Source organism: Theropithecus gelada, chromosome 14, assembly GCF_003255815.1.
Source record: "Theropithecus gelada isolate Dixy chromosome 14, Tgel_1.0, whole genome shotgun sequence".
Lineage (NCBI taxonomy): Eukaryota > Metazoa > Chordata > Mammalia > Primates > Cercopithecidae > Theropithecus > Theropithecus gelada.
This window is the reverse complement of record NC_037682.1, coordinates 117,217,360-117,244,537: the sequence shown is the minus strand read 5'-3', so window position 1 is coordinate 117,244,537 and position 27,178 is coordinate 117,217,360. Positions and strand designations below refer to the sequence as shown.

Below are 27,178 nucleotides of genomic sequence, written 5' to 3'. Positions count from 1 at the left end.
TCTGAACTCTGAAAATCTCATTTTTTATGTGTGTGACTCATCAAAATGTATAGTGGTACCTGTGATAAGTTGTTTTACTGAAGGATTACATGTTACATTCCCCTTTCTTTTCTTTTCTTTCTTTTTTTTTTTTTTTTTTTTGCTATATCTAGTTAATCTTATGGTTTTTAAAGGTCTTGGCTATATAATTTTCAAAAGACTTTTTTAGTATTTAAATTTCACACTTACATGAGCTCTACACTTACAGCCAGGTGTGCTTTTTGTGATTGTTCTAAAACATCAGGACATCTAGGGAAGACTTAAAATTTCATTGCTAAGCTCTGAGAATTTTCAGACTTCTCTTCCATATTTTTACCATTTTCCATGAATTGATCTCAGACAAAAGCAGGTTGTAACACTTTGAACTCCCTCCGGAGCACCTCTGTATCTTCAGTATCATGAATCTCTTCTACTTGTCTCTGAGGCACCTTTCAGCTACCTTAAGCAGATTATGTATAAGAGTATTAATTTCATGTGAATAAAAGTAACGTCTGAAAAACAAAAACCTTGCCATTTATTTTACACATCCTCTGGCAGATACTATATGAAATGCTGGAACAGCAAAGATAAAATAATCCTTGCCTTCAAGAAGTTTACAATGTAGGCCTAGCATGGTGGTGCACAGTGGCTCATGCCTGTAATGCTAGTGCTTTGGGAGGCTGAGGCAGGAGGATCACTTGAGTCCAGGAGTTTGAGAACCGCTTGGGCAACATAGTGAGACCTGGTCTCTACTTATAAAGTAGCCTTGTGTGGTGGGGTGCACCTGTAGTCCTAGCTACTCAGAAGGCTGAGGCAGAAAGATCGCTTGAGCCCAGGAATTTGAGGCTGCAGTGAGCTATGATTGTTCCACTGCACTCCAGCCTGGGTGATAGAGTGAGATCCTGTTTTTTTTTTTTTTAATTACAGTATAGTGGATGATACAGATAGCTAAACCCATAACAATATGTGGATAATGTAGACAAACTAGTAACGATTTTGATTGATTATGCTTGATACCCTTTGTGTTACGGGTTCACAAGAGAACTATCTAAGTCAGTCACTCAATGTAGACAAGGGTGAGTAGATAAGAGAGGCTTCTCTGCATCGTAAGCTAAGCTGCAAAGGACAAAGACGATACAGATAGATGAAACAGGAAAGGAGTTTCTAGCAAAGGCATCTTGTGCAATAGACAACTGGCTGACATGTTCTATTTTGTTTAGAGATTGAGAGGTTAGAGATTTTATTTAGTGTGACTGGTTGCTGTGGGGAATGATGCTATAGTGGGCAGGCAGGTAGGTGCCTTGTGTGATACACTTCAAAGTTGAATCTTTCCTTGAAAGCTATAATGAACCCCTAAGGATTTTAGAGAAGGAGAAGGGAGGAATAGCAAAAGAAAAGGCTACAGAAATAATAAGGCGAGTGACAGTGTGGATGGAGGAGGGGGACGACCTGTATGAGAGATCAGGGGAATGGAATCCACACTGAATGAGAAGGAGAAAGATGATGGATTGGGCGTGGGCGCCAGGAGACCATTTACCAAGATAAGTAATAAGAGTTTTTAGGTGAAGATTATGGATTCAGTTTTGGAAATCATGAGTTTGGAGTTGTCCAAGAAGAGATAACCATAAGAAATGATTTATTTAATATTCATAACAACCCAATGAGGAACAGATTTCCGTATCTGTTTTACAGATTAGGAAAGTGACACACGAGGAGGTTATGCACGATGCCTCAGATCATCCAGAAAGTGGAGGAACTGCTTGCTATTCAAGTCCATGTCTAACTCCAAGTGCCGTCTTTCTTTTATACCTTGTTGATAGTCACATGCTATTTCTCTTAGATATTGAAGATATTCTTTTCTGTAGAGATATTTTCTCCAATAACTTTATTTTTCCTGTTTGATCTGTGGTGTTAGGTGAATTTTGATTTCAGACGAGTCAACATTAAGGAAGTCGTTTGGTTTTCTAGTATTAAAAAAGAGTCACTAACCATTCTATTCATTCTGTTTTCATTGCTTTCTACCTTGAAAGGAATACAGTAAGTATCACTCAGCATTGCCTGCTTTGAATATAGTCCTCTTTTATCCCGTAAGCAATTTGTTTTTTAAAGTGCTACAGTTTTCTCCATACAAATACCACATTGAATGTTATTTTCTTCTCTCTTATGTATTTGTATGGCGGGTTGAAGACCTGTTGAGGTGGAAGGGTGTTGCTCGGTTGAGGAGCATGGCATAGGCTAGAGGTGGGGCTCCCTGTTGGCTTTCCCAAAGTAGCTACTGCCACCGTGGCCCAGAGTTGGCCCTCCACGTTCCAGCTCTAGAAACTTGATTGGCAGCATGCCGGAAGATCACTGGTTTCTTGAAAACCGGCTCATGTCTACACAATTCACAGATGATCAAGGCAAACCAGAATGGCAATTACAAGTTTGCAATGTCACTGTCATACAGACCGGATTATTTCTATCCGCATTCTTTCCTTGTAGGAACCCAGTGGGAAGCCAGTTACAACCACAAGATTGCTTGTTGTGTTGGTCTGTTTGTGTTGCTATAAAAGAATACCTGAGGCTGGGTAATTTATAAAGAAAAGAGCTTTATTTGGCTCATGGTTCTGAAGGCTATGCAAGCATGGCACCAGCATCACTTGGCTTCCGGTGAGGCCTCAGGTTACAGTCATGGTGGGAGCTGGAGCGAGAGCAGGCACATCACATAGTGGGAACGGGAGCAAGAGAGACGCCGCATGCTTTTAAATCACCAGCTCTCCTGTGAATCAACAGAGTGAAAACTCGCCTACTACCATGTAGGGGAGGGCACCAGGCCACCATGAGGGAACTGCCCCCATGACACAAACACCTCCCACCGGGCCCCACCTCCAACACTGAGGATCACTTTTCAACAGGAGATTTGGAGGGAATAAGTATCCAAGCCATATCCCTTGGTCATCAAGAAGAGTTAGATACATGGTTTCAGTGGCTGATGAGCTTCTTCCTCATGTTTTCACCTCCTGCAGGGTCTAGACCATGTACTTCGTGTGTCAGGGCATCCCCTTTCCTTGGCAGTGCCAAGTGAAAACTGCTAGACCCTAGCTCCCTGACCCCCTTTCTACATGTTCACGTGGATCATGTTTTCTGCTAGCACTTTGATTTAACGACATCTCCTGTCTTCCCGTATTCATCCTGAGCAGCGTTCTCTCTCCCCTTTATTAACAGTATTGATTTTATCAGTCAGATTTTATCTCTGTTTGCCAACTTCTAGTCTGTATTTTGGAGTAACCTTCCTATAGCCATGAGGTGTATTAAGATAATATGGAATAGTAATAGTATTAGAATTAGTAGGTTGCTGAATGCATTTTGTGTAGCTTGGATAGATGAAGAAAAACATATAAATAAGATAACACATAACTGTGAAAGTTTATTATAAATTTTAACCACAGTCAAACTGGAAGCATCAAATAGTACTTACATATTATTTTAGCCATGAATCCGAATAGCATGGTCAAAATGATCATACTTGTTAGCTTTCAGTTTTTCAGAGCTAGTTATCAAATTTATAGATTGTTTTACTTTCTCTTTCGTTTTACTTTCTCTTTCTTTTATTTCCTGTATTCCCATTAGCTTTTCACAGAGGACGGGAAGATAGCTGTAAATGTTATAAACTCTGGCAAAAAGTTTGGTGAAGAACGTTTAATAAGAGGAAGTTTGGGACTTAATCCTATTCATTTATCTATGTAATTCTTGTCTCTGACATGGTGGGTTATTGAAATGAACGTTTCCGTGTTTAGTTCCAGAGGCACCAGATCGGCCTACCATCTCCACTGCATCAGAGACGTCGGTCTATGTCACCTGGATTCCTCGGGCAAATGGGGGGTCTCCAATCACTGCCTTCAAAGTTGAATATAAACGGATGAGGACCAGCGATTGGCTGGTGGCAGCTGAAGACATCCCTCCTTCCAAACTTTCAGTGGAAGTTCGTAGTTTAGAACCAGGTAGTAATATTCAAACATTTCCTTTTACCATCGATGTGAACTTTAGATACATACATTTATATATGTTGAGATGGGGTCTTACTCTGTTGGCCCAGGCTGGGGTGCAGTGGCATAATCATGGCTTACCTCAGCCTCCCAAGTAGCTGAGACTACAGGTACTCACCACCGTGCCTGGCTAATTTTTGTATTTTTTGTACAGACAGGGTTTTGCCATGTTGCCCAGGCTGATCTTGAACTCCTGTGCTCATGCAATTTGCCACCCTCGGTCTCCTGCTGAAATGCCAGGATTGCAGGCGTGAGTCATAGCACCTGGCAGATGGAAATTTTTAGTAGTCTTATATTTTTTTCTGATTGTTAAAGTAGTCATGCTTATTGTATAAAAATGTGTAAATAAAGAAAATATAAAGAAGAGAATGAGTCACCTAAAATCCACCCATTCAGAGATAATCATTGTTTATATTTGTTTATATTTCGTTGTATTTTTTCGTAGCCTTTGTCTCTCTCTCTCTCTCTTTTTTTTTTTTTTTTTTTTTTGAGACAGAGCTTTGCTCTGTCGCCCAGGCTGGAGTGCAATGGCACGATCTCGGCTCACTGCAACCGCCACCTCCCATGTTCGGGTGATTCTCCTGCCTCAGCCTCCCGAGTAGCTGGGATTACAGGCACCTGCCACTACGCCCGGCTAATTTTTGTATTTTTAGTAGAGATGGGGTTTCACTGTGCTAGTCAGTTTGGTCTCGAACTCCTGACCTCAGGTGATCTGCCCGCCTCAACCTCCCAAAGTGCTGCGATTATAGGCATGAGCCACCACAGGATCATGCCATAAATACTGTTTTGTTATCCCATGTTCCCCATATTTTATCATATATGTTTTCCAGTATCATTAAAAATTCTTCACAAACTCAACTTTTAGTAGAGATTTACCTTTCATATAAATAAATATAGCATAATCCACTTAGCTATTCTTTATTTCTGATCTTCAGAGTATTTCTGTTTATTTGGAGTTAGAAATACTGTGGTATACATCTTATATGTGTGTGTGTTTTGCTATGACTGAATGCTTTGAGAGGAAAATTGCTTGTTGTTTGACAAAAATTACTTGATCTGCTGAATTTCAGCATAGTTGTAATACTCAGTGCTTCGTGTTATGGACGTGAGTCAGTGATGAACACCCGTTTGTTCTTTAAGTTTTGTTTCAGCAGAGAAACCCTCCCCTCCCCACAAGAATCTTGAGGCTATATGAGAGAAATTAAACCATAAAAGACGAAAAGCATAAATCAACTTTCTGTACTTTCGTTTAGGTTTCATGGCGATTTTTTTCTGGACTTTTAAATGTCCAGAAAAAAATTTGCTATGTTAGTAGCAAATGCCTATGGCTGTTAAAACAAGCAACATGCGCAGCATAGGGTCAAGTAGATATAGTTGGGAGAAGCATCAGTTTTAAATGTGGGTGAAGCTAAGAAACATTCCGTAGATTGAAAGCACTGTCTTCAGAAGCTCAATAATTATTTTTGAGCTATCAGGAAACTTGCTTTAGGATTTTAATTTATTCTTTAGGTTCAGATTTTCAGAAATTCACAGTCCTCAACATTTTTTTAAGTTCTTAATATCTAATTCCAATAATTCCTTCCCCAGTAGTTAAATCTGCTCCCTCTTACCCTGTTAGCAGTGAAGCCAGAGTGACATCTGTGGCCGCCCGCACAGTGCCTCTTTATGAGTGTATTCACCGGATTAAACCGTGCTTCAGTTGTTTCTTTTAAAGTGAAAAGAACCTAGTTTTGGGGACAGATAGTTCAACTAATACTGTCATTGACGGGTATGACTTAGAACAGGATGGTGAAAAGAGCGGATGTCCTCTTTCCTATTCTCTACCTGCTTCTTCCCTGAGATGTCATTAATCTTTTTCAACCCTCTTTCTTGGTGACTCCTAAGAAGGTCTTGGGATCTTGAACACAATGATGCATGGAGCAGCCACTCCCAGTTGATTGAAATTGTCAATTGGGTTGAAATCTATTTACCATGCGGGCTTTAGATACTTTATTATAGATAGGTACTTAAGCACAATTGCCATATTTTGACTATTCTGCCTTTCATTGTCTTATTACAGCTTTTCTTAGTTATGTTTTGTTGTTGTTGTTGTTGTTTGTTTGTTTTTGTTTTCCCTCAAAGGTTCAACATACAAATTTAGGGTCATTGCCATCAACCATTATGGTGAGAGTTTTCGGAGTTCAGCATCTCGCCCTTATCAGGTGGCTGGGTTCCCCAGTCGCTTTTCCAACCGTCCAGTAACTGGACCCCACATTGCGTACACAGAAGCTGTCAGCGATACTCAGATCATGCTAAAGTGGACGGTCAGTAAACATCTTCTGGAATGAGATCTTCTGGTTTGGTCATGTTAACAGTCAATTTAATATTCTCATGACACAATACAGTAAACAGCAAATTTTGAACTTTAATTGAGGGGACATGCAAGGGCACCAATATTTGTCTAAATAAGAGCACATATTTTGAGGAGGGGCAGGGTTAAAAGGAAAATTATTGTTTCCTCAGCTCTCATCCAAATGTTGTTAACTTAATTGCCATCGTGATTTATTCATTTGGAACCAAATGTGCTTTTATGCTTTTGAACCCGGGGAAATGTACTGCCTTATTTCTGTTTAACTTTGCAATAAGCTAAATGCTTTTAATACCTTTGAAGTAAATTAAAAATGGCCATTATTGGTATGTTTGCCAAACAAAACTAGAAAAATGTGACCAAGTAGATAAAGAAACCTTAATGAATGAGAAAGTTGTGTTTATTTTTCTCTTTGACAAGTCTTTGCTTCTATTTTTTAGTACATTCCATCCAGTAACAATAACACTCCCATTCAAGGATTTTATATCTATTACCGACCAACAGATAGTGACAATGACAGTGATTACAAGAGGGACGTTGTAGAAGGTAAGTCCGCCTGGCCTACTGGAGTCCCTGTAAAGGAGATTTGGAGAAAGAAGGTTGATGAATGTAAAATGCATCATCCAAAGTTAAGACAGTACAAAGTGGAATGATGTATGTGTTATTGCTGTTGAATTTGTCCCAAAGAAAGCCACCTTTTCCCATTTAATATATGCAGCACCTTATATTTTGGTTGCAGAAACTTATACAAACATTTGGGGGAGATATGATTAATCAGTAGTAGTTCATCTGAAAGAACATTTTGATTTCTGTTTCATTTAAATGAACAGTGACCTGAGTTTAAAAATCCATTGCAATGTTTAGCTACTTTTAAAAAATAATATCTCACTCATTTTCGCTGGAGTCTGTCCTAGAAAGATCACGTCTTAAGCATCTTTCTCGCTTGTAGAGATGCTGAGAAACTGGAATGCATGTAGAAAAGAAAGAAAACAGCTAAGAAGATGGTGCTGCTTTTTTAACTGCATTTAAATAGAATCCACAATTTTGCCTATGGCCTGAAGGCTCCACCTGACCTGGCTGGCCTCTGTCTACACCACGTCTCTTGCACCTCTCCCTTTCTGGCCCTTCTTTCAGTTTCCTTGTGTGCACTGAGACATTTTTGCCTCAGGACCTTGGCACAGGGTAGTTCCTATTGCCTTTACCTAGTTGCGTGCACAGAAAAATTGTCCCACTTTTCAAAATGTTTGACAGTCAAGTTACGGGGAGTCGGATCTTCCCCGTAACTTCCTCTCAGGTAACTTCCTCTCATTTACATGAGAGGGTACCTTGCCGTAGTTTCTAACCATACCCTTTATGTTTATTTCATAGCAGTTATCAAAGTTTAAGTACATGGGGTGTGTGTGTGTGTGTGTGTGTGTGTATGTGTGTGTTTGAAACTGTTTGCTTAAAGTCTGTCTCCTCTACTAGATGTTAACTCCCTGGTGAGCACGGGACCTTTTCTCCCACTGCTATGTCTCCAGAACCTACAATGGTGAGGTGGCCAGTATTGAATTAATGTATGAATGGAGTCCAAAAAGAACAAGGGAATGTCTAACAATATTCGGGTTGAAAAAGACTAGCAGAAGCAACCTGATCGCCGCCTTCAAGTATTTAAGGACTGTTATGTGGAAGAGGAGCTGAGTCAGCTGGGGGAGGGGAAGTTGCCAGAAAGCAGTATAAGAAAGAACTGTCTAACATAGCATTCCTAACATAGGTTCCCCCACAAAGTCGTCAGCTCCTTAATGCTGGAAGTGCTCAGCAGAAGCTGAACGCCCACTTCTCAGTGATATCTTGGAAGGGATTCTTGCCTTTGGAGGAAGGCTTCTTCCAAGTTCTTTTTTTCACTTCAAGATTCTGATTCTTTGAAATAAGAAATGTGCTAGTGAATTATGTCAGAAAATTGCCATAGGCCAAGGTTATTTTCCATATGACTTCTTGACATCAAATACTGCATATAGTTTGTGTTCTAATAAATTACTTTATGCTGTATCACATTTCTTAAAATATTGTAGCAGTCCTTTTCATATTTATCCAGTGGAATGACTTTTGTACTATAATGAGAAATTTATGATCCAATTCTTAATGCTCAGCACATAGTAGGTGCTCAGTAAATATTTTTTGAATGAGGGAATGATTCTTTCCTTTCTGCCATAACTTTTAGTGGCAAAACTATTCTGTGCTCTTAGGACTCACCATAGTAGCTGTCTCACGGGAAAGAAGAGCCTGGAAGGGGCATGAGGGGATGTTTGGGGTGGGGGCTTTCCTGTGTTCTCTTTGTTGACTTAGGTATGGGTGCCATGGGCATGTCCAGTTTGTGAACGTTCATTGAGCGGTACAGTTATGTGGACTTTTCTGTATGCATACTTTACATCAGTAAAAAGGCTATTTTAAAAAAGAAAAGGAAGAATAATATTTAGGTTGGTGCAAAAGTAAAAGGTAATTGCGGTCTTTGCCATTACTTTTAATGACAAAGACCGCAATTACTTTTGCACCAAACTAATAGTGCTTGTTCTCCATTTTGGGCCTATCTAGGTCTTCCTTTTATTTCATTGACTTTAGGGCAGTGGGGATGTCAGAATTTTATTTTTAAAATTTTTTGACAGAAGCTAAACATTTGCCATAAAATAGTTCTAAGTAAAATGAGTATCTGTCTCTGTCTCTCTGTTTTTCTCTCTCTCATCATCACCCTTCTTGGTTCTATGTTCTAGAAATATCCACTAATAAACAGTTTTAAAACCATATTCTCTAGTCAAATCTTTGAGCTTTTACAAACTTCTGAAATATGCATATTGAGCATGGAACTTGGAAATTATTTAAAGAAGCTTTTATATCTAGTAGTGTCTGCAAATGTGAGTTTTGCCGTAGGTTCACATTTGTTTATAAATGTAATATACTGAGCAGTTAGATGTTTAAGTGGACTTCACTATGCTGTGTAATTTGCTTATTCTATATTTTCAAGTTTATGCATTTGAAATTCTTTTTGTGGCAGTTGGAAACTATTGGTCTGTTCTCCAAAAAGCAGGAACAAAAGTATTCATCCTTTGTACTTAAAGTTTTTTTTTTTTTTTAAGTTTTGGATTACTTCTGTGAATTGACCCAACATTTAAACTTTTGAAAACAAAATTAAAAGTCAAATTGTAAAAGAATTCAGTAAGAGAAGGACAATTAAGCTATCCTGTTTTCTGAATTAGGTTCCACATGTAGGTAAACTGTACATGTTTCCAGCACACCAGTGTTTTGGTGTTGAATATTTTTATCTTTTAAAGTTAAGTCAATTCCAAATAAAGTATCAGTCATTCTGATCTTTAAGTCTGTGCTTTGGTTTCTCTCTGAGGTAAATCCTTACCTTTTCTAAAATATCCTTTGGGAAAATAATTGCCTGTTAATCCAAGGATATGTGCTGGTTGGTCGGTTTTAAACCTAATGATGTACTTAGTTGTCTTATTCATCAATGATCAGTAAAATTCTTTCTCTTTGCTGTTATTTCCTGTAATTTTAGCCAGTGGAAGAATAACTATAACAATGAAATATTAATCTAACAAAATATGTATCATTTTAACGATTTTTCTCTTATTAGTAACATATCCGAAGCCTAGTTTAATTCCATTTTTATGAATGCTATGAAAGGAAAACTTCAAATCTAGTGTAGTAATTATTCAAGAGAATGTAGTGTAGGTAAGTGTAAGGCCAGGTTGGGAAAGACCCAAGGCTAGAGAAAAAAAAGAAGTTTTTTGGAAAGCCTTTGGATTTTAGAGACAGATCTATTCCATTTTCAACCAGTTTTTGAGTCAGTATCTTTTGGGGGATCCTTTTTACATTTGTAAATGGGGCATAGAAATCCTCACTTTTGAGCCTTTCAGAGACGATCCTAAAACAAGCAGATTTTCTTCCTTCGAAACCTTGGGTCTGTACAAGTGAAGGGTGTTGTACTGTTGACCTGGAAAGAGGCTTGTACTTCCAGATTGAAATATTTTTGTCTGCGTTGAGTTAGAAAGGAGTCTGGTGATACTGGTCCTGTCAGCCAAGTAGATTTAACTTGCATATGTGGTTTTGTTTTGCTTTTTTTCTCCCCCTTTAATTAATTCTTCAATCATTCGGGGGTATGCTTGAGTTTCTACGAAACAGTCTGAAGAGATGTTTCTACAAGGGATTAAGGGTGCTTGAAGAGTTAATTTAATCTGGCAAAAGTGTCCCTGCTTATGAAAGGTTGTCACCAGTCCATGGAAGTCAAAATGAAGAGTGATTTCTACTGGAGTGTTCAATTTAGGAGTGTTTCTAAATGAAATGTTGGCTGTGTGCCACGGATAACAGAATCATTCTACTGGAGATACTTGTGTGGTTTGGAGATCTTGACTCAAAAGAACGCAGGAGTGGGGGTGGCGGCCAAGAGTTTCCCATAGTAGATTTTGCTTTTTGGTGATTCTCAGCAGTTTATTCGGGCATTCGGTCATATGTCAGTTCATGTTGCATCCATGACAATGGAATTGAGAGCTTTGCTCAGGCCATTCTCGTAACTGGTCAGTTGCTCTGGGTAGTGCACCATTTGCTGGTCCCAAATGTACTGTTGCTTTTTGGTGAAGGAACATAGTGGATTGACTTGCTGGGTTAAGATGGGGATGAAAGGACTTGAGGTTTCTTTCCTATGCATAAAATTAACATGTATTTTATGAAAGACTCCCCACTAATTATTTTTAGTGAAACAAGTATTATTGCCAACACACAGATACAGTTTTAAGTCAGCTTATCTCTTCTCTTTACTTTTCCTTCATGCCATGTAATAGAAATGCTGTTTATCTGTGGTGCATTAGTCAAATACTTACTGTTAAGGACATTTTTATTGCACAAACTACTAGATGGTGGTGGATGCTGCTCCAGCCTCATCCTGAAAACATTAACTAATTATATCGATATTATCATTTAGGCTGTATGATGTGTAAAGCCTTTTATTTTTCCTTTTAGGTTCAAAGCAGTGGCACATGATTGGCCACCTCCAGCCAGAAACCTCCTATGACATTAAAATGCAATGCTTCAACGAAGGAGGAGAAAGTGAATTTAGCAATGTGATGATCTGCGAGACTAAAGGTGGGAGAAGTTTTGCTTTTTCCCTGGACAGTGATAGAATTCCAACCCTGGATTACTGCTTCTGACTGTTGATATATTCTGAGTTTTGTTTTGTTTTGAGACATGGTCCCACTCTGTCGCCCAGGCTAGAGTGCAGTGGTACAATCTCAGCTTGCTGCAACCTCCGCCTCCTGGGTTCAAGCCATTCTCCTGCCTCAGCCTACCAAGTAGCTGGGACTGCAGGTACACACCACCACACCCAGCTAATTTTTATAATTTTAGTAGAGATGGGGTTTCACCATGTTGGCCACGCTGGTCTCGAACTCCTGGCCTCAGGTGATCCACCTGCCTGGGCTTCCCAAACTTCTGGGATTACAGGCATGAGCCACCACACCCAGCCATGACTATTGATATATTTGCCTAAGGAAATTTCTGCTTTGGACTATTTTCTAGGTGCATACACTTACACTGTCCAGACAAATGTATAACATGTGGGCTCGAATACTTGTCTAAAAAGTAGTTTACATAATCATTAATCCTGTTTGTTAATTTCTGTGTGACTCTTAAGTAAATCACCTCCCTTCCCTTTTCTTTATTTTTATTTTATTTTATTTTATTTTATTTATTTATTTTTGAGACAGAGTCTCGCTCTGTTGCCCAGGCTGGAGCGCAGTGGCCGGATCTCAGCTCACTGCAAGCTCCGCCTCCCGGGTTTATACGCCATTCTCCTGCCTCAGCCTCGTGAGTAGCTGGGACTACAGGCGCCCGCCACCTCGCCCGGCTAGTTTTTTGTATTTTTTTTAGTAGAGACGGGGTTTCACCGTGTTAGCCAGGATGGTCTCGATCTCTTGACCTCATAATCCGCCCGTCTCGGCCTCCCAAAGTGCTGGGATTACAGGCTTGAGCCACCGCGCCCAGCCTATTTTATTTTTTTTTAGAGACGGCATCTCACTGTGTTGCCCAGGCTGGTCATGAACCCTTCCCTTTTTCTTTACAAAGATGATAAAAATATTTGTTGACTACTTTCTAGATTGCTGTGAAAATGAGAATACTAACAAAAGTTTAAGAATATTAAGAAGTGAAACATATGTTTAAAGTAGTTTCTTGAGTGACAGATAATGTAACTTCTATCTACTTGTTTAATTAAGTGTAGTAAAGTTTAGAATTAGCAGTTGCTAATTCTAAATTGAACATTCTCAACTCTGCCTGCATAGGTAGATTCACTGTCAAGAGTGTTGCCATGTTTAAGAAGAGAAGATACCACAGGGGAATAATAGAAATAGCTCATGTAGATGTTTACAAACAAAAACACTCTTGTCCACAGTCTCAGTTAATCTTCACAACAACTTTGAGGATACTGTCAACTGCAAGGAACACAAAAATCTCCTCTCAGTAGGCTTCAACAGTGAAGAAATGTGTTATCCCAAAAATAAGCAGCCCAGAAGTAGGTAACTAATTCCAAGGTTGTTTAATTCAGGAGGCTGAGGCAGGAGAATTGCTTGAGCCTGGAAGATAGAGGTGGCAGTGAGCCAAGATCAGGCCACTGCACTCCAGTTTGGGCAAGAGAGTGAGACCTTGTCTCAAAAAAAAAAAAAAAAAAAGTTCATTGTTTTCTGTCTTTCCTGTTTGCCATGTTCCCGTTGCCAGCTTGGCCCTAAGACTAGCACTGCTGTTAGCTCGCCTCAGTCCTGGGCATCACCTTTAAGGTGTTATAATGTCTGATAGTGTTTGTTTTCAAGAACAAGGAAAATTTCCCCCAAAGGCCTCTACTAGATCTTCCCACAAGTCTCATTAGTCACAATTCAGCCACACACTGCCCCCAAACCATTGACCAGATTTATCCCAGAGTTCTGTGGGGTTGAGGTAGACACTCAAACAAAATTGGAGCTCTGATAACATGGTAAAGACGGCTGTTGAGTGAGCTGGGCAGCCATCAGTGTCTCTACAGGTGATCTTTTTTTTTTTTTTTTTTTTTGAGACGGAGTCTCGCTCTGTCGCCCAGGCTGGAGTGCAGTGGTGCGATCTCGGCTCACTGCAAGCTCCGCCTCCCGGGCTTACGCCATTCTCCTGCCTCAGCCTCCCGAGTAGCTGGGACCACAGGCGCCCGCCACCTCGCCCGGCTAGTTTTTTGTATTTTTAGTAGAGACGGGGTTTCACCGTGTTCACCAGGATGGTCTCGATCTCCTGACCTCGTGATCCACCCGTCTCGGCCTCCCAAAGTGCTGGGATTACAGGCTTGAGCCACCGCGCCCGGCCTCTACAGGTGATCTTATTATTCCTTTTTAAAAATGAGGACATGAAAAAGTAGGTTTTTAAAAAATGAGGAAATGGAGGCTCCAAAAGATTGAATGATAAGCCAAGGCTTAGTTCTAGCTTTTAAATTCTAAATCATGTGTGTCTCTGCTGCAATACTCACATCTTAAGTCCATACTTAAACATATATCCACATACCTTTAGACTTACCTTGAATTTCATTTGTTTAGCACATATTTGAGTGCCTTTTTGTACCAGACACTGTGATGTGTGCATGGGATACTTGGAGTAAAGTTAAATAAAAATGAAATTTATCATCTCTGCCCCCAGGACATTTAAGAATCTAGCCAGACGAAACATAAAACATAACTGTTATTTATAGTAGTATAATAGTAGTATAGCTGTGATTACAATAGTATACCTCATTTTCTGACATCAGTAGGGAATGAAAAGGTTCTACCTATAGACTTTCAGATCAGTGAAAAACAAAAAACTTCTTTGAAATGTTAACTATTCATGTTGAATGACTTTTATGTAATTATGTATTACATAATTCCCAGCCTGTTTAGATGGGAGATCTCATGTATACTTCAACCTTTAAAAAATGACTCTAGGTTCTTGTAAACAATGATGGTTTTATCTTGAGTAATTGAGGAAGGTTTTCAGGGATGACAGAGGCGCTGAAGGCTGGCTGTTTTCCCTTCCCACCGAAGATCAGAGACTGCTGTGATGTTTCTTTTAGTTCTTTGGTTTCTCTTTATGTTTTTCATCTCACCTTTCTTATTTCAGGCTGTTATCTGTCTCTTCCTATCAGTGTTAATGGATCTCACTCACCCTTCAATGCAAGCCATCTGTCCTCAGTTTTTAACTTTAGCAAGGGGTTGGAAACCAGATCATGAAGCTTGATAGAATTACAAATGAATTAAGAATAAATAAGGAGTGATTAAACCTGACCGACTTCCCTATGAGTAATCATGATCTTTAATATATGATATGGAACATCCATTGTGCCTCAGAAACTCTTTTGTTTTCTTTAGGGTCGGCCAGGACATAGAATTGTATAATCTAACGTACCACCTCAAGTAGAAATTTCCTTTAGCATCTCTGCCAAGTATTCATCCAGCTTTCAATAAGAGAGAACACCTTCTCTTGAAAGATGACTTCTTTTCTCATTCCCAGCTCTGTTTGGTGTAGTTGATGCTGCTAGAAAATTGAACCCCAATTTAACGTTTATTGAATAGATTTATTTTTTTTTGAGACGGAGTCAGGCTGGAGTGCAGTGGCGTGATCTCGGCTCACTGCAATCTCTGTCTCCTGGGTTCAAGTGATTCTCCTGCCTCAACCTCCCAAGTAGCTGGGCCTACAGGCACGTGCCACCAAGCCTGGTTAATTTTTTGTATTATTAGGAGAGACGGGGTTTCACCGTTGTTAGCCAGGATGGTCTCGATCTCCTGACCTCGTTATCTGCCCAGCTCCACCTCCCAAAGTGCTGGGCTTACAGGCATGAGCCACTGTGCCCAGCCAAGTAGATTTTTGTCTTTTTTTTTTTTCCTGGTTTTTCCTCTTTTTTTTTTTTTTTTTTTAATTATAGTTTAAGTTCTAGGGTACATGTGCACAATGTGCAAGTTTGTTACATATGTGTACATGTGCCATGTTGGTGTGCTGCACCCATTAACTCATCATTTACATTAGGTATTTCTCCTAATGCTATCCCTCCCCCATCCCCCCACCGCATGACAAGCCCCAGGGTGTGATGTTCCCCGCCCTGTGTCCGAGGGTTCACATTGTTCAATTCCCACCTGTGAGTGAGAACATGCGGTGTTTGGTTTTGCTCAGAATGATGGTTTCCAGCTTCATCCATGTTGCTACAAAGGACATGAACTCATCCTTTTTTATGGCTGCGTAGTATACCATGGTATATATGTGCCACATTTTCTTAATCCAGTCTGTCATTGATGGACATTTGGGTTGGTTCCAAGTCTTTGCTATTGTGAATAGTGCCACAATAAACATACGTGTGCATGTGTCTTTATAGTAGCATGCTTTATAATCCTTTGGGTATGTACTCAGTAATGGGATCGCTGGGTCAAATGGTATTTCTATTTCTAGATCCTTGAGGAATTGCCACACTGTCTTCCACAATGGTTGAACTAGTTTACAGTCCCACCAACAGTGTAAAAGTGTTCCTATTTCTCCACATCCTCTCCAGCACCTGTCGTTTCTTGACTTTTTAATGCTCACCATTCTAACTGGTGTGAGATGATATCTCATTGTGGTTTTGATTTGCATTTCTCTAATGAGCAGTGTGATGATGAGCATTTTTTCTCATCTGTGTCTGTTTAGCTGAGTAGATTTTTAAAAAGCTGCTTTGCTTCTGTGGTTTGTTGGCACCGTAACAGGAAATTCAGTATAACCAATAATAACAGCAGAACTGATTGACCACCACCCTGAGCCAGGCTCTCAGTGCTTTCCGTGGCTTAACACGTTTACCCTTCATTACCACTAGATAATTGATAGAGCTCTTATTAATATCCCCATTTCAAAATGTAAAAACTGGCTGGGCACAGTGGCTTACACCTGTAATCCTAGCACTTTGAGAGGCCAAAGTGGGTAGACCACTTGAGGTCAGGAGGTTGAGACCACCCTGGCCAATATGGTGAAAACTTGTCTCTACTAAAAATAAAAAAAAATCCAGGCGTGGTGGCATGTGCCTGTAATCCCAGCTACCTGGGAGGCTGAGGCGGGAGAATCGCTAGAACCTGGGAGACAGAGGCTGCAGTGAGCCGACATCATGCCATTGCACTCCAGCCTGGGCAACAGGGCGAGACTTTGTCTCAAAAAAAAAAAATAAATAAATAAATAAAAACTGAGGTTTTGGAGGTAAAAGTCATACAGCTAATGATAGGTGGAGGTGAGGTATAAACATAGGCTGTGTGCTTCCGGAGACGGGCTGCCGACCACTTTGCTCTGCTGCTTTTCTGTGACATGTAGAGACGTAAGAACATACGATTTGGGGATGAGAGAATGAGGTTTGAGTCCCACCTGTTACTAGTTTTTGTTATGGCTATTACCCAGAATACCGATGAACCGGGTAAGAGTACTGCACCTACGTGGGCTCCAAAGGCTTTGTTTTTGGAATGCTTAATACTATGTGTGAGATTTTGGAAGGTCATTGTTCTAGTAACCCAAAGCCATAATTTCTATTATTGGTAGTGATTTTTATATACATGGTAGAAGCATAAAATACGTAATTCTGAGTCTTGTTTAGCTCAAAATATACCTGACAGAAAGGAGTTTGTGTTCCATCCATAAGTGGAAATACTTTTTTTTTCTTTGAGATGGAGTCTCGCTCTGTCGCCCAGGTTGGAGTGCAGTGGCACGATCTTGGCTCACTGCAGCCTCTGCCTCCCGGTTTCAAGCAGTTCTCCTGCCTCAGCCACCCCAGTAGCTGGGATTACGGGCACCCGCAGCCACGCCCGGCTAATTTTTGTATTTTTAGTAGACACGGGGTTTCACCGTGTTGCTCAGGCCGGTCGCGAACTCCTGAGCTCAGACAGTTGCTTGCCTCGGCCTCCCAAAATGCTGGGATTACAGGCGTGAGCCACCATGCCCGGCCTAAGTGGAAACACTTTCATTTCAACTATTTGGGAGTCTTCTCCAAGTACAGTTAAGCAGATAATCATATAGCAGTTTGGATTAGACCAAGTGCATGTGTTCCTCTGCTCTTAGGATTTCTCTAAAGTTTGTGGACTAAAACTTTGGCACATCAGGTTTTTAAACTTTGGAGCCCTCTTTGTGACTCATTGGTGGTCAGATCATCTCAGTCACAAGAGTAAACAGACTGGCTTGCATTCCTAACCAGACCTCCTTCAGAGAGTAAACCATTTCATGGAGTCTGTATTCACTCTGACATCATGTTTTCCTTTATATTTCAACTAGTGAAACGTGTTCCTGGAGCTTCTGAGTATCCTGTCAAAGACTTGAGTACCCCTCCAAATTCTTCGGGAAGTGGAGGAAATGTGGGGCCTGCAGCCAGCCCTGCTAGAAGCAGTGACATGTTATATCTGATCGTTGGCTGTGTGCTGGGCGTCATGGTCCTCATTCTGATGGTTTTCATTGCAATGTGCCTGTGGAAGAATCGCCAGCAGAATACCATACAAAGTAAGTCACTCATAAGTGTTTCCTTCTCTTTTTCTAAAGATGGGTGGACAAATATTGTCAGAATAAATATTGATTTCTAACACTGTTGTGTGTTGGTGTCATGGTACGAAGCACATGAGATACTCTTCATTCAGAGTAGATGACTTTAAAACTATCCTAGCTGTCAGCCAGAGTAAGTGGAGCATCAAATTAAATTGCCCAGCAGACATAAACACCAAAGCCAAAACTAAGCAGGTCTCTAAGTAAATAGCTGACTTATTGCTGGGAAACTCCAGCTTTGTTGGACCACCAAAGAGGAGCCTGAGCTCTGGAATTGCTGTAGGAACACCTTTACACTGGTACAGAGCTTGCCAACAGGGAATAGAAAAGCCATGATGGAAAGCAGGTAGTGAAAACTTCTCTAAGTCACTGTCACTGAATGACACGTAACCAATGAGGATAATGCAGCCCTGTTTCTGTGCCTGATGGACTCAAGACTGCTCCAGCGTGGCATCCTCTCCCTGGAGTGTATCTAGGAATACGTGTGCTTGAACATCGACGATGGCTCTGCTTTGAAATAACAGTGAAATAACCTAGAACCCCCTTTCTCTTTTCACTTCCTTCAGTTCTCTTCAGCACACTGTCTTACTTTTCGTATTATCTCAGCTATTATAAAATAGGATCATCAAATCAAGCAGAGAGTTTAGTCTTTGGTGGGAGGAAGTTTTTTGGTTTTCCCTTTGGCTCCAGAATAAGGAAATGAAAGAAAAGTGAGGGACGACCCCAGCAGGCACTTCCAGTGGCTGTTAGCCAGTTCTCACGCATGCTCCCCTTTTAGTTACTGGTTCCGGGGAAAGGAAGTACTCTGTCTGTATTGAATGGTGCCATCCAAGAGATAGGGGAAGAGATGGTGGCTGCATCAGGCTGAAAGGGATGGTGATCATTTGATTTTCTAAGTGGTTTTAATGCCATTGCCTTTAATTGTGTGAGTGCATGTTGAATCATTAAAAGAGAAGTATTAATCTGAAAGGGATGGTGATCATTTGATGTTCTAAGTGGTTTTAATGCTGTTGCCTTTAACTGTGTGAGTGCATGTTGAATCATTAAAAGAGAGGTATTAATCTGGTCATCTGAGCTATATTAATCTGATTAAAGTCATCCTACTTTGTGACCTGATAATATGTTTAAAAATGGATAATTCTCATGGTGGTGTTCATTCAGTCATTTATTCAAAAGATAATCATTGTCTTCTGTATACCAGGCACTGTTCTGGACAGTGGAGATGTAATGGTAAATAAAATAAACGCCACGTCTGCCCTCTCAAAGTTTATAGTTTAGTGGAGACCACAAGCAGGTGTACTGAGATTACACACCTGGGCAAGAGTGCACAGTAATGTGGGCAGCTAAGGAAAGGAGGGACACCTAATCCAGCCTTGGCGAGCTCTCCTACCTTCGAAGATTTTATCCAAGCTCCAACAACAAATCCTGTACAGTTTGGACACTTTAGTTTCTAAGAGATACTTTACTTTTTCTACATATATCTGGTAGCTGTGCCTCTGGAAATCAGAGTTTTTGAGACAGTCATTTATATGCTTTTAATAGAAGAAAATCGAAGGCCAGGTGCAGTGGCCCACACCTGTAATCATAGCACTTTGGGAGGCCGAGGCAGGCGGATCACGAGGTCAGGAGATCGAGACCAGCCTGGCTAGCACGGTGAAACCCTGTCTCTACTAAAAATACAAAAAATTAGCTGGGCATGGTGGCACGTGCCAGCTACTTGGGAGGCTGAAGTAGGAGAATTGCTTGAACCCGGGAGGCAGAGGTTGCAGTGAGCCAAGATCATGCCATTGCACTCCAGCCTGGGCAACAAAAGCGAAACTCCATCTCAAAAAAAAGAAAAGAAAAGAGAATCACTTTTTGCCTTTGGTACCCCACACCTTCCAAATGGGTTATAATGACTAAGGAGCTGTATGAATGGTCAGTGACTGTATGTACAGCTCCATCCTTTTACTTAACAGAGTTGTTTATTGCTACTGGAAATACCCCACCTAAAGCTAGTCTTTTGTTGTCATTTTATGCCGTTGTTTTCAGCACTTTGAAGTATAATATCTAGGAGTTTAAGCACTTTTTCCTAGTGTTGCCAGTACTCTGATGGTTTAGCTTGCCCAATATATTCGTTCTCTTTTGAGTAATTTCTCCTGAGTTAATTTTTCTTCCCGTTAACAGAATCATAATTAACTCAGAGTTCACAGCTATCTCTACACTCTATGGAAAATAATAGCAATAACTTTATTAAACTATGTCTTACAAGTAGGCTTTAAGTGAACATTTTTCAAATGTTTTTATTTTAGTCTATTTGTAGTCTCTTAGAGATTTTATCAGTAAGACCTTCTCAGCAAGAAGATTGTCCTTTTTAGTGTCTTATTTTGTGTGTTTGTGTGTGTGTGTGTGTGTGTGTGTGTGTGTGTGTGTGTGTGGCTTTTTTGTTCTCTTTTAACAGAATATGACCCACCAGGATATCTCTACCAAGGATCAGATATGAATGGGCAGATGGTGGAATACACCACTCTCTCGGGAGCGAGTCAGATAAATGGAAATGTTCACGGAGGCTTCCTAACCAACGGCGGTCTCAGCAGTGGCTATTCCCACCTTCACCGTAAGGTCCCCAACGGAGTCAATGGAATCGTGAATGGGAGCCTAAATGGAGGGCTTTACTCTGGGCACACCAACTCTCTAACCAGGACGCATGTGGATTTCGAACATCCTCATCATCTAGTGAATGTAAGAGACTTAACTATAAATAAAAACCCCTCTGTCCCTCAGGGTGCCAAGTACCAGAACGGGGACAGCATGCTGGGCTTTGTTCAATATAGAAACCTCGCAGGTTCCCTTGAATGGAAGCAGCATCGATCACTGGCAGCCCTTTGATCCCGGGTAGTCTTTGTAAGTTGTTTTCTATTGCCAGGTCATAGTTACATTCATCAGTTTAGTTTCATTTTAAAATTATTAAACACTGAAAGTGGAATACCGGCAATGAACAGACTGGAAGTCGTTCTTTAGATGAAATGGAAATACCACTGGACGTAGACTAGACCAAATACTTTAAATTTGATTTATTGAGAGCAGGGTCTTGAAAATGCAAATGCCGAGAAGAGGCAGGCAGATCAGGACATCGTGGGAGTGAGATGGTAGCGCTGCAGGCGATGGCCACCTGGAGAGCACAGACTGTGTCTTTGGGAAGCAGCCGCAGTTTGACACTTACAGGTGTCATGGGCTGAGGGCCCAGTGTTGCCAGATTTTCTGATTTTTCAAAACCTCTGTAAATCCAGGTGAAATTGACCGATTTTTACATGCTGGCACCTAATTCAAAATTTGAAAACATCTGTAGGCCATGCCAAACGTCTCTGCAGGCCACTGGTTGTGACCTCTGACCTTTCACGGGCTGCTTTTGTTGGTTTTTGCCCAATGTGTTTTGTTGTTGTGGCTGGTAAGCTTTTCACATTTTACAATGTTAGTATTCTTTAGCCACAAAGAGTGATAATCCCTTAAGACAACCTGATTTCAGAGATAACTAGTTGATACCGTTTAATTTTCGAAATGGGAGTAGAATGACTAGCATATTTTAGACTTATGCTGGGGTTGTCTGCATTAGAAAGTTTGATTCATGACATTGTTTGGATGCACATCTCTATTACTTTTGATCAAATAGATAATGTGTTTAATTGATCGAATTAAGCACTCAGTTTTTGGCATTGTTCTGATTACAAATAAATTTACCGTGACCCACAGCATGCTACTATTTGAAGAAGCTTAGAGGTTTTCTTTCCCCATCTTCAGTTTATTAAAGATTTGTTAAAATCTATTTGGAGAACAAAACTAATGTGTACTCATATTTTAAAGCTAGAAATTGAATGGCTTTTGTGTGACCTGGCTTTTGTGGAAGAAATATTAATTTGCTTTAATGCATCTCATTACTAAAAGAGAATAATGATTTCGTTGTTGTGTGTGGAAAGATACAGCGTGTATTCAGACTTCTGAACTTTTTTGGTCACCATTCCTAGTCCAAACTACTACCATTGTCCAAGAAAACTGAAGGAGAGAGTAGTAACATTTGACAAGCACACACTGTTTCCATAAGAAGAAAAATAAGGCCAATGTTTGCTTTAGTGTTTGAACACAGAACCTTGGGTTTTTTGAACAATGAATTTCTGTTTAAATAATAGGCGCCCCATTTGGTGTACAATGTCAGAAGTTATCTGTGATTTTAAACTATCAGATTTCTTACTTTTCTGAGTGGGGGAAATAAAGAAATTTTAACAGTGTTAGTGACCCTAAAAATCATTGCACTAACTTTAACATGTTTAGGGATTCAGAGAATCCCTAACCCACAACGTTACCCTGCAGGTTGGGAAGTTCATTTTCTGAACCTTTCAGGTTTGCTCTCAGACGGAATATAGTATAGGAGAGTTCTTTTCTCTTGATATGTTCTTAATCATTCCTATTGCTGGTTGGGTCAGAAACACTGAAGGAAATTTTCAGCGCTTTTGGTCTGCTGAGATTCTGGCTGCTGTTACGAAATGAATGGCAATGGAAAGTATTCTAGGAAAAACAATTGCCTGAACTTTTCCTAACCTTGAAGGCCTGCTTTGGGTTTGGGTGCAGTGTGACAGCCTCTCCCACCTTGTATCAAATTCAGTTCTGTTTTTCTTCTGAAAGCAGAATTCTGCCTCTGACTATCAGGCTAGTTTAATTTTTAACTTCATTTTTGAAGAACCTTGCTATCGTTATCTGTCAAGTGAACATTTTACAATGAGGTATGTGTTAATCTGGGCATTTTTCTTAATTGCTGGGCAGTTCCGCCAAAAGCAACATCCAAATATTAACACGCCCCCTCCAAGTCATTGCTGGCCACAGATCCCCTCCATCTGGAAAAATGTAGCGTGCTTTAAAACTCAGCGTTGTCAAGTGAACAGACCTCATCGAAATAATTACAGGAAAATGAAGATGAGTTTATCATGTGACATCATCCACACAGGTTTTACACCCTGTTTCTCCAACTGGCATCACATGAAATTCTTCCCTGACTGCCGAGAAAGGAAAAATGAACAGAGGCTATAACGTATAATGTATTTTTGAGCCCACTAGATTTGAAGGGAAATGACTAAACCTTTCCCTTCATATATTTGCTTTTGTCTATTACAGAAATACATAGAAAAACCTGGCAGTGAAGTTTTTGGAATACAGTTTAATATAGTGCAGAACTCTCATTCACTCCTTTGTGAATATGGGTCAGTGATATTGACAATGACATTGCTCTGGGACTTGGTTAGAATATACCGTGTGCCCATTTATGGTTGACGTGGCTTGTGTGTATTTGTGATTATTTGGCTACTGGTCTGTGGGCACCTTCAGCATTCCTTCTTCTTTTCTTTTTCTCTGACCCTCCTTCCTGTCCAGGGTGGTGGAATGTACACGGCCGTGCCTCAGATTGACCCTCTGGAGTGTGTTAACTGCCGAAACTGTCGAAACAACAATAGGTACGTTAATGATGTATCTGCACAAGCTGTTGTGAATAAGACATATGCATCCTTTTATTTTTCCCTTCAGCGAAGGAAGTTCTCGGAATTTTACCTGGGATATAAAGTTCAGGATTTGCAGTCTTAAATTTAAGGCTATTACTGATTTTTTTGCCTCTGCTTTCCAATTTTTATCTTTTTGTGCCTCGGTGTCTTTAGCTATATAGAAACAATCTTAAAGGGTCTGTTTGTCACAGAAATACTATTATAAGTCTTCATGTTTTTGAAAATTTTAAATTAGGGTCATTCCCTGTTATAAAGACTTTATCTTTTCTCCCGTTTTATTTTCTACTCTATGTTATGGGATGTTATGAGGATGAATGACAGTGTGTCCGAGTGTTGGGGGGAGGCGGGAACACTCTGTATATAGTAACGTTTTTTTCATAGTAATATTACTGAAATTTTCCTACCAGATTAGCCAGTGTGTTTTTTTTTAATTCTTAAAATCTTAAGAAGATTAAGTAGCAAAACCTTGCTTTGAATTTTGTATTTTAGTTTTAAAAGTGATGTGTACTCACAATATTTCAAACAAGATAGAAATATGTAGAGCAATGTACATTTAACACACAGGATATTCAGCACACCTTCCGACTATCTCTATATTAATCCCAAAGGATTACCAAGCTTTTTGTTGTATTAAAGTTGTTTCAGAAATCTTAGTTCTTTCTTTTACATAATATTGTTATTGAATTACATGGTGTCAAAAGTCCTTCCTTCTCAGTTCTAAAACTCTACAACCAAAAAGATTATATCATAGTTAGTACATAAAATAACTGGCGTATGGGTGGGAGTTTAGATATTTTATTATTGAAATGATGTTTGGCCTATATACTTAAAATGAATTAACAGTTAAGAGTTGTCTCTGGGAGTTATTGAAACCAGAACTTGAAGAAGGATCAGGCCAACCATCGAATTAAAAGTACATTGTTTCAGCCTGCGTTTTGAGAGTTGCAGAACAAAAGCAACGAAGCTTCTTGGAGATTTTTTGTTATCATTTACTTAACCCATTAATCATTTACTTATAGTGTGTCTATAAAAGAGCCATCTGCTTATTTTATGTACTAAGGTTTACTTGTTACGTATCTCAATTGTTTATGACCCTGGTTTTGAAAATGTTCATCACATTGAAACCACATTTTTGTCTTGAGCTTTTCATGGACTTTACCATAGTTTGTTAGGCAACATGCTAAAGACCTGGTAAAGGTGGTTCATGTACCTGGCGAATAATCAGATGGATTTAGTTACAAGCGGTTTTGTTGAGAAAGATAATGTGTTTTCTTTTATGGTTCTTGGTCATCAGCAGATCTTGATTCTCCCTGGACAATAAAATGGTTTAACGACGGGATCTCTGGTCTAAGAATAAGTAGACCTGGGCTCTGACATAGCTTAAACCTGTGATCCTGTGAAACTTACATGATGTTTCTGAAGCTATTTCCTTAACCGAAAAGGGGAAAATTGTCCTAGGTAATGTAAAATTGCTCCCAACATAATGTGATGGTAGACTCTGGCAATTTCCTGCCAATCATGTCTTTATGATGAAGTATCATCTTAATATCAAGAATACATCCCATTTCCTTAGAAGGACTTATATGACCTCTGCCATTTAAATGACCTTGGATTTGTGGCTATTTGTATGTGTAATGGGGGTGTGTGTGTGCACGCATGTGCGTGTGTATGTAGTATTTTAGTATTTGAAAGTTTTTATTATAATAGTTTTTTTTCCCCTTTAAGACAATGGACAATTGTATTTCTATTAATTTTCAAGTTAATGACTTACTGCATTTCATGTGTGTGGGTTTTACTGTTATCTGGGAATTTAGGTGAATTCTCTTCAGCTTGGAACACCAGATTCTTTTTCTTCCTGATTTAAATTTTCTTCCTCATGAGAATCTACCTGTTTAGGGCAAGTCTTTACTTGCCTGCATTGCCTCCAAGGTTAGCCAGTGTCCCACCTGGCTCCCAGGAGCAACTGTATGATTTTGACACTTACTAATTGGACAGATAAGTATCAATAAGTACCTACCTTCAGCTCTGGAAAACTTGGATTATTAAATTTAAAGATTTTAAGTCTTTTCACTTTGGAATTGAGAACAGGTATCTCCTCGTAAGATCTTACAAATGACAAAATTTGTAAAAAGCTGTGAACGCTGAAAGGTAGATGATACGTGGTTTACTCTCAAAATGTAGAAAATCGTAGTAAGTTTATGCTTTTGGAATATCCACATTGTTACTATGAATGAGCTTGCATTTCTGAATGTCAGCTGAAATAGTGTAAACATAAACAGAAGCATGATTTCAGTTAAGTTATATGAGGGCTGTCGAGTGGGCCTCATAGGGTTTTTGGCTATTCGGTCAAACAAAGCAAAACAAACATGAGAAATAGTAGACTAGCATAGTTGCAGGGAGAGAAAGAAGAATTCTGAGAGATTTAGGATTTAGAAAGAGATGAGTCTGAGAGATTAAAAAAAAGAAAAGACCACGTAATCGGTTGAAGAGGCCAGTGGAAGAAGCAGTTGAAGGTGATGTCTAGGTGTCTGGGTGCAGCCTTCGAGGCCGAAAGCACTGCGGGAGATGAAGAGCTGCTGCCCCACAGTGTACTTCTGGGGAGTTGCCCTCTGAGATCTGGTGGTGCCTCTGCAGTTCACCTTCTTTATTCCACAGGTACTAAGAACTGGAGAAGTCTTGCGTGGGGCCTTTTCTGTATGGACTCTTACCTGCCCTGTGCCCTGCCACTCCAGGTTCTTTTTTCTCTGCCTTCTCCGTTGTAAACTTAAACATATTTCTTAGAGTGAGCTTTTAAGAAACAAGACATTGCCAACCCTTGACCCCTTTTATCTCTCCTTCTGGAGAGAAAACGTTGCCTCTATTATGTATATGAGAGTATGATATGAGCAGTTGAGAACAGGTGAGGGGAGGGGGCACTATATAGATCTGTGGGGAGGTTTTTCTTGATTCTGGGGCTCTTGTGACATGCCATAAATGACCACTTGCCTCACTGTGTTCCATTACCTTGAATCCTTTTTAGTTTCTTTTGGTTTTCTTTTGTTGTTTTGAGACAGAGTCTCACTCCGATACCCAGGCTGGAGTGCAGTGGTGTAGCCTTGGCTCACTGCAGTGCTGCTTCCTGGGTTCAAGCGATTCTCATGCCTCAGCCTCCTTGGTAGCTGGAATTACAGGCATGTGCCACCATGGCTGGCTAAATCTTTTGTATTTTTAGTAGAGATGGAGTTTTGCCATGTTGGCTAGGCTAGTCTCAAACTCCTGGCCTCATGTGATCTGCCCGCCTCGGTCTTCCAATGTGCTGAGATTACAGGCGTGAGCTACCGCGCCTGACCCCTTTGCAGTTTTTTTTTTTTTTTTTTTTTTGAGACAGAGTCTGGCTCTGCCGCCCAGGCTGGAGTGCAGTGGCTGGCTCTCGGCTCACTGCAAGCTCCGCCTCCCGGGTTTGCGCCATTCTCCTGCCTCAGCCTCCCCAGTAGCTGGGACTACAGGCGCCCGCCACCTCGCCCGGCTAGTTTTTTGTATTTTTTAGTAGAGACGGGGTTTCACCGGGTTAGCCAGGATGGTCTCAATCTCCTGACCTCGTGATCCGCCCGTCTTGGCCTCCCAAAGTGCTGGGATTACAGGCTTGAGCCACCGCGCCCGGCCCCCCTTTGCAGTTTTTAAGAGTAATAGGTAAAGCTCACTATGAACACCTAGAAAGAAGCATATTTAATGCA

General features: G+C 40.3%; 1 protein-coding gene across 1 annotated transcript in view; it reads left to right on the top strand.

Moving 5' to 3' along the window:
* Positions 1-27,178, top strand: part of CDON (cell adhesion associated, oncogene regulated) — a 101,414-nt gene that overhangs the window by 63,412 nt on the left and 10,824 nt on the right. Inside the window, exons 12-18 of the mRNA XM_025358456.1 lie at positions 3,795-3,998; positions 6,165-6,346; positions 6,831-6,936; positions 11,389-11,511; positions 17,683-17,904; positions 20,384-20,664; positions 23,341-23,420. Of these exons, the coding sequence (XP_025214241.1) occupies positions 3,795-3,998; positions 6,165-6,346; positions 6,831-6,936; positions 11,389-11,511; positions 17,683-17,904; positions 20,384-20,664; positions 23,341-23,420 (1,198 nt within the window). The remainder of the gene's footprint in view (positions 1-3,794; positions 3,999-6,164; positions 6,347-6,830; positions 6,937-11,388; positions 11,512-17,682; positions 17,905-20,383; positions 20,665-23,340; positions 23,421-27,178) is intronic.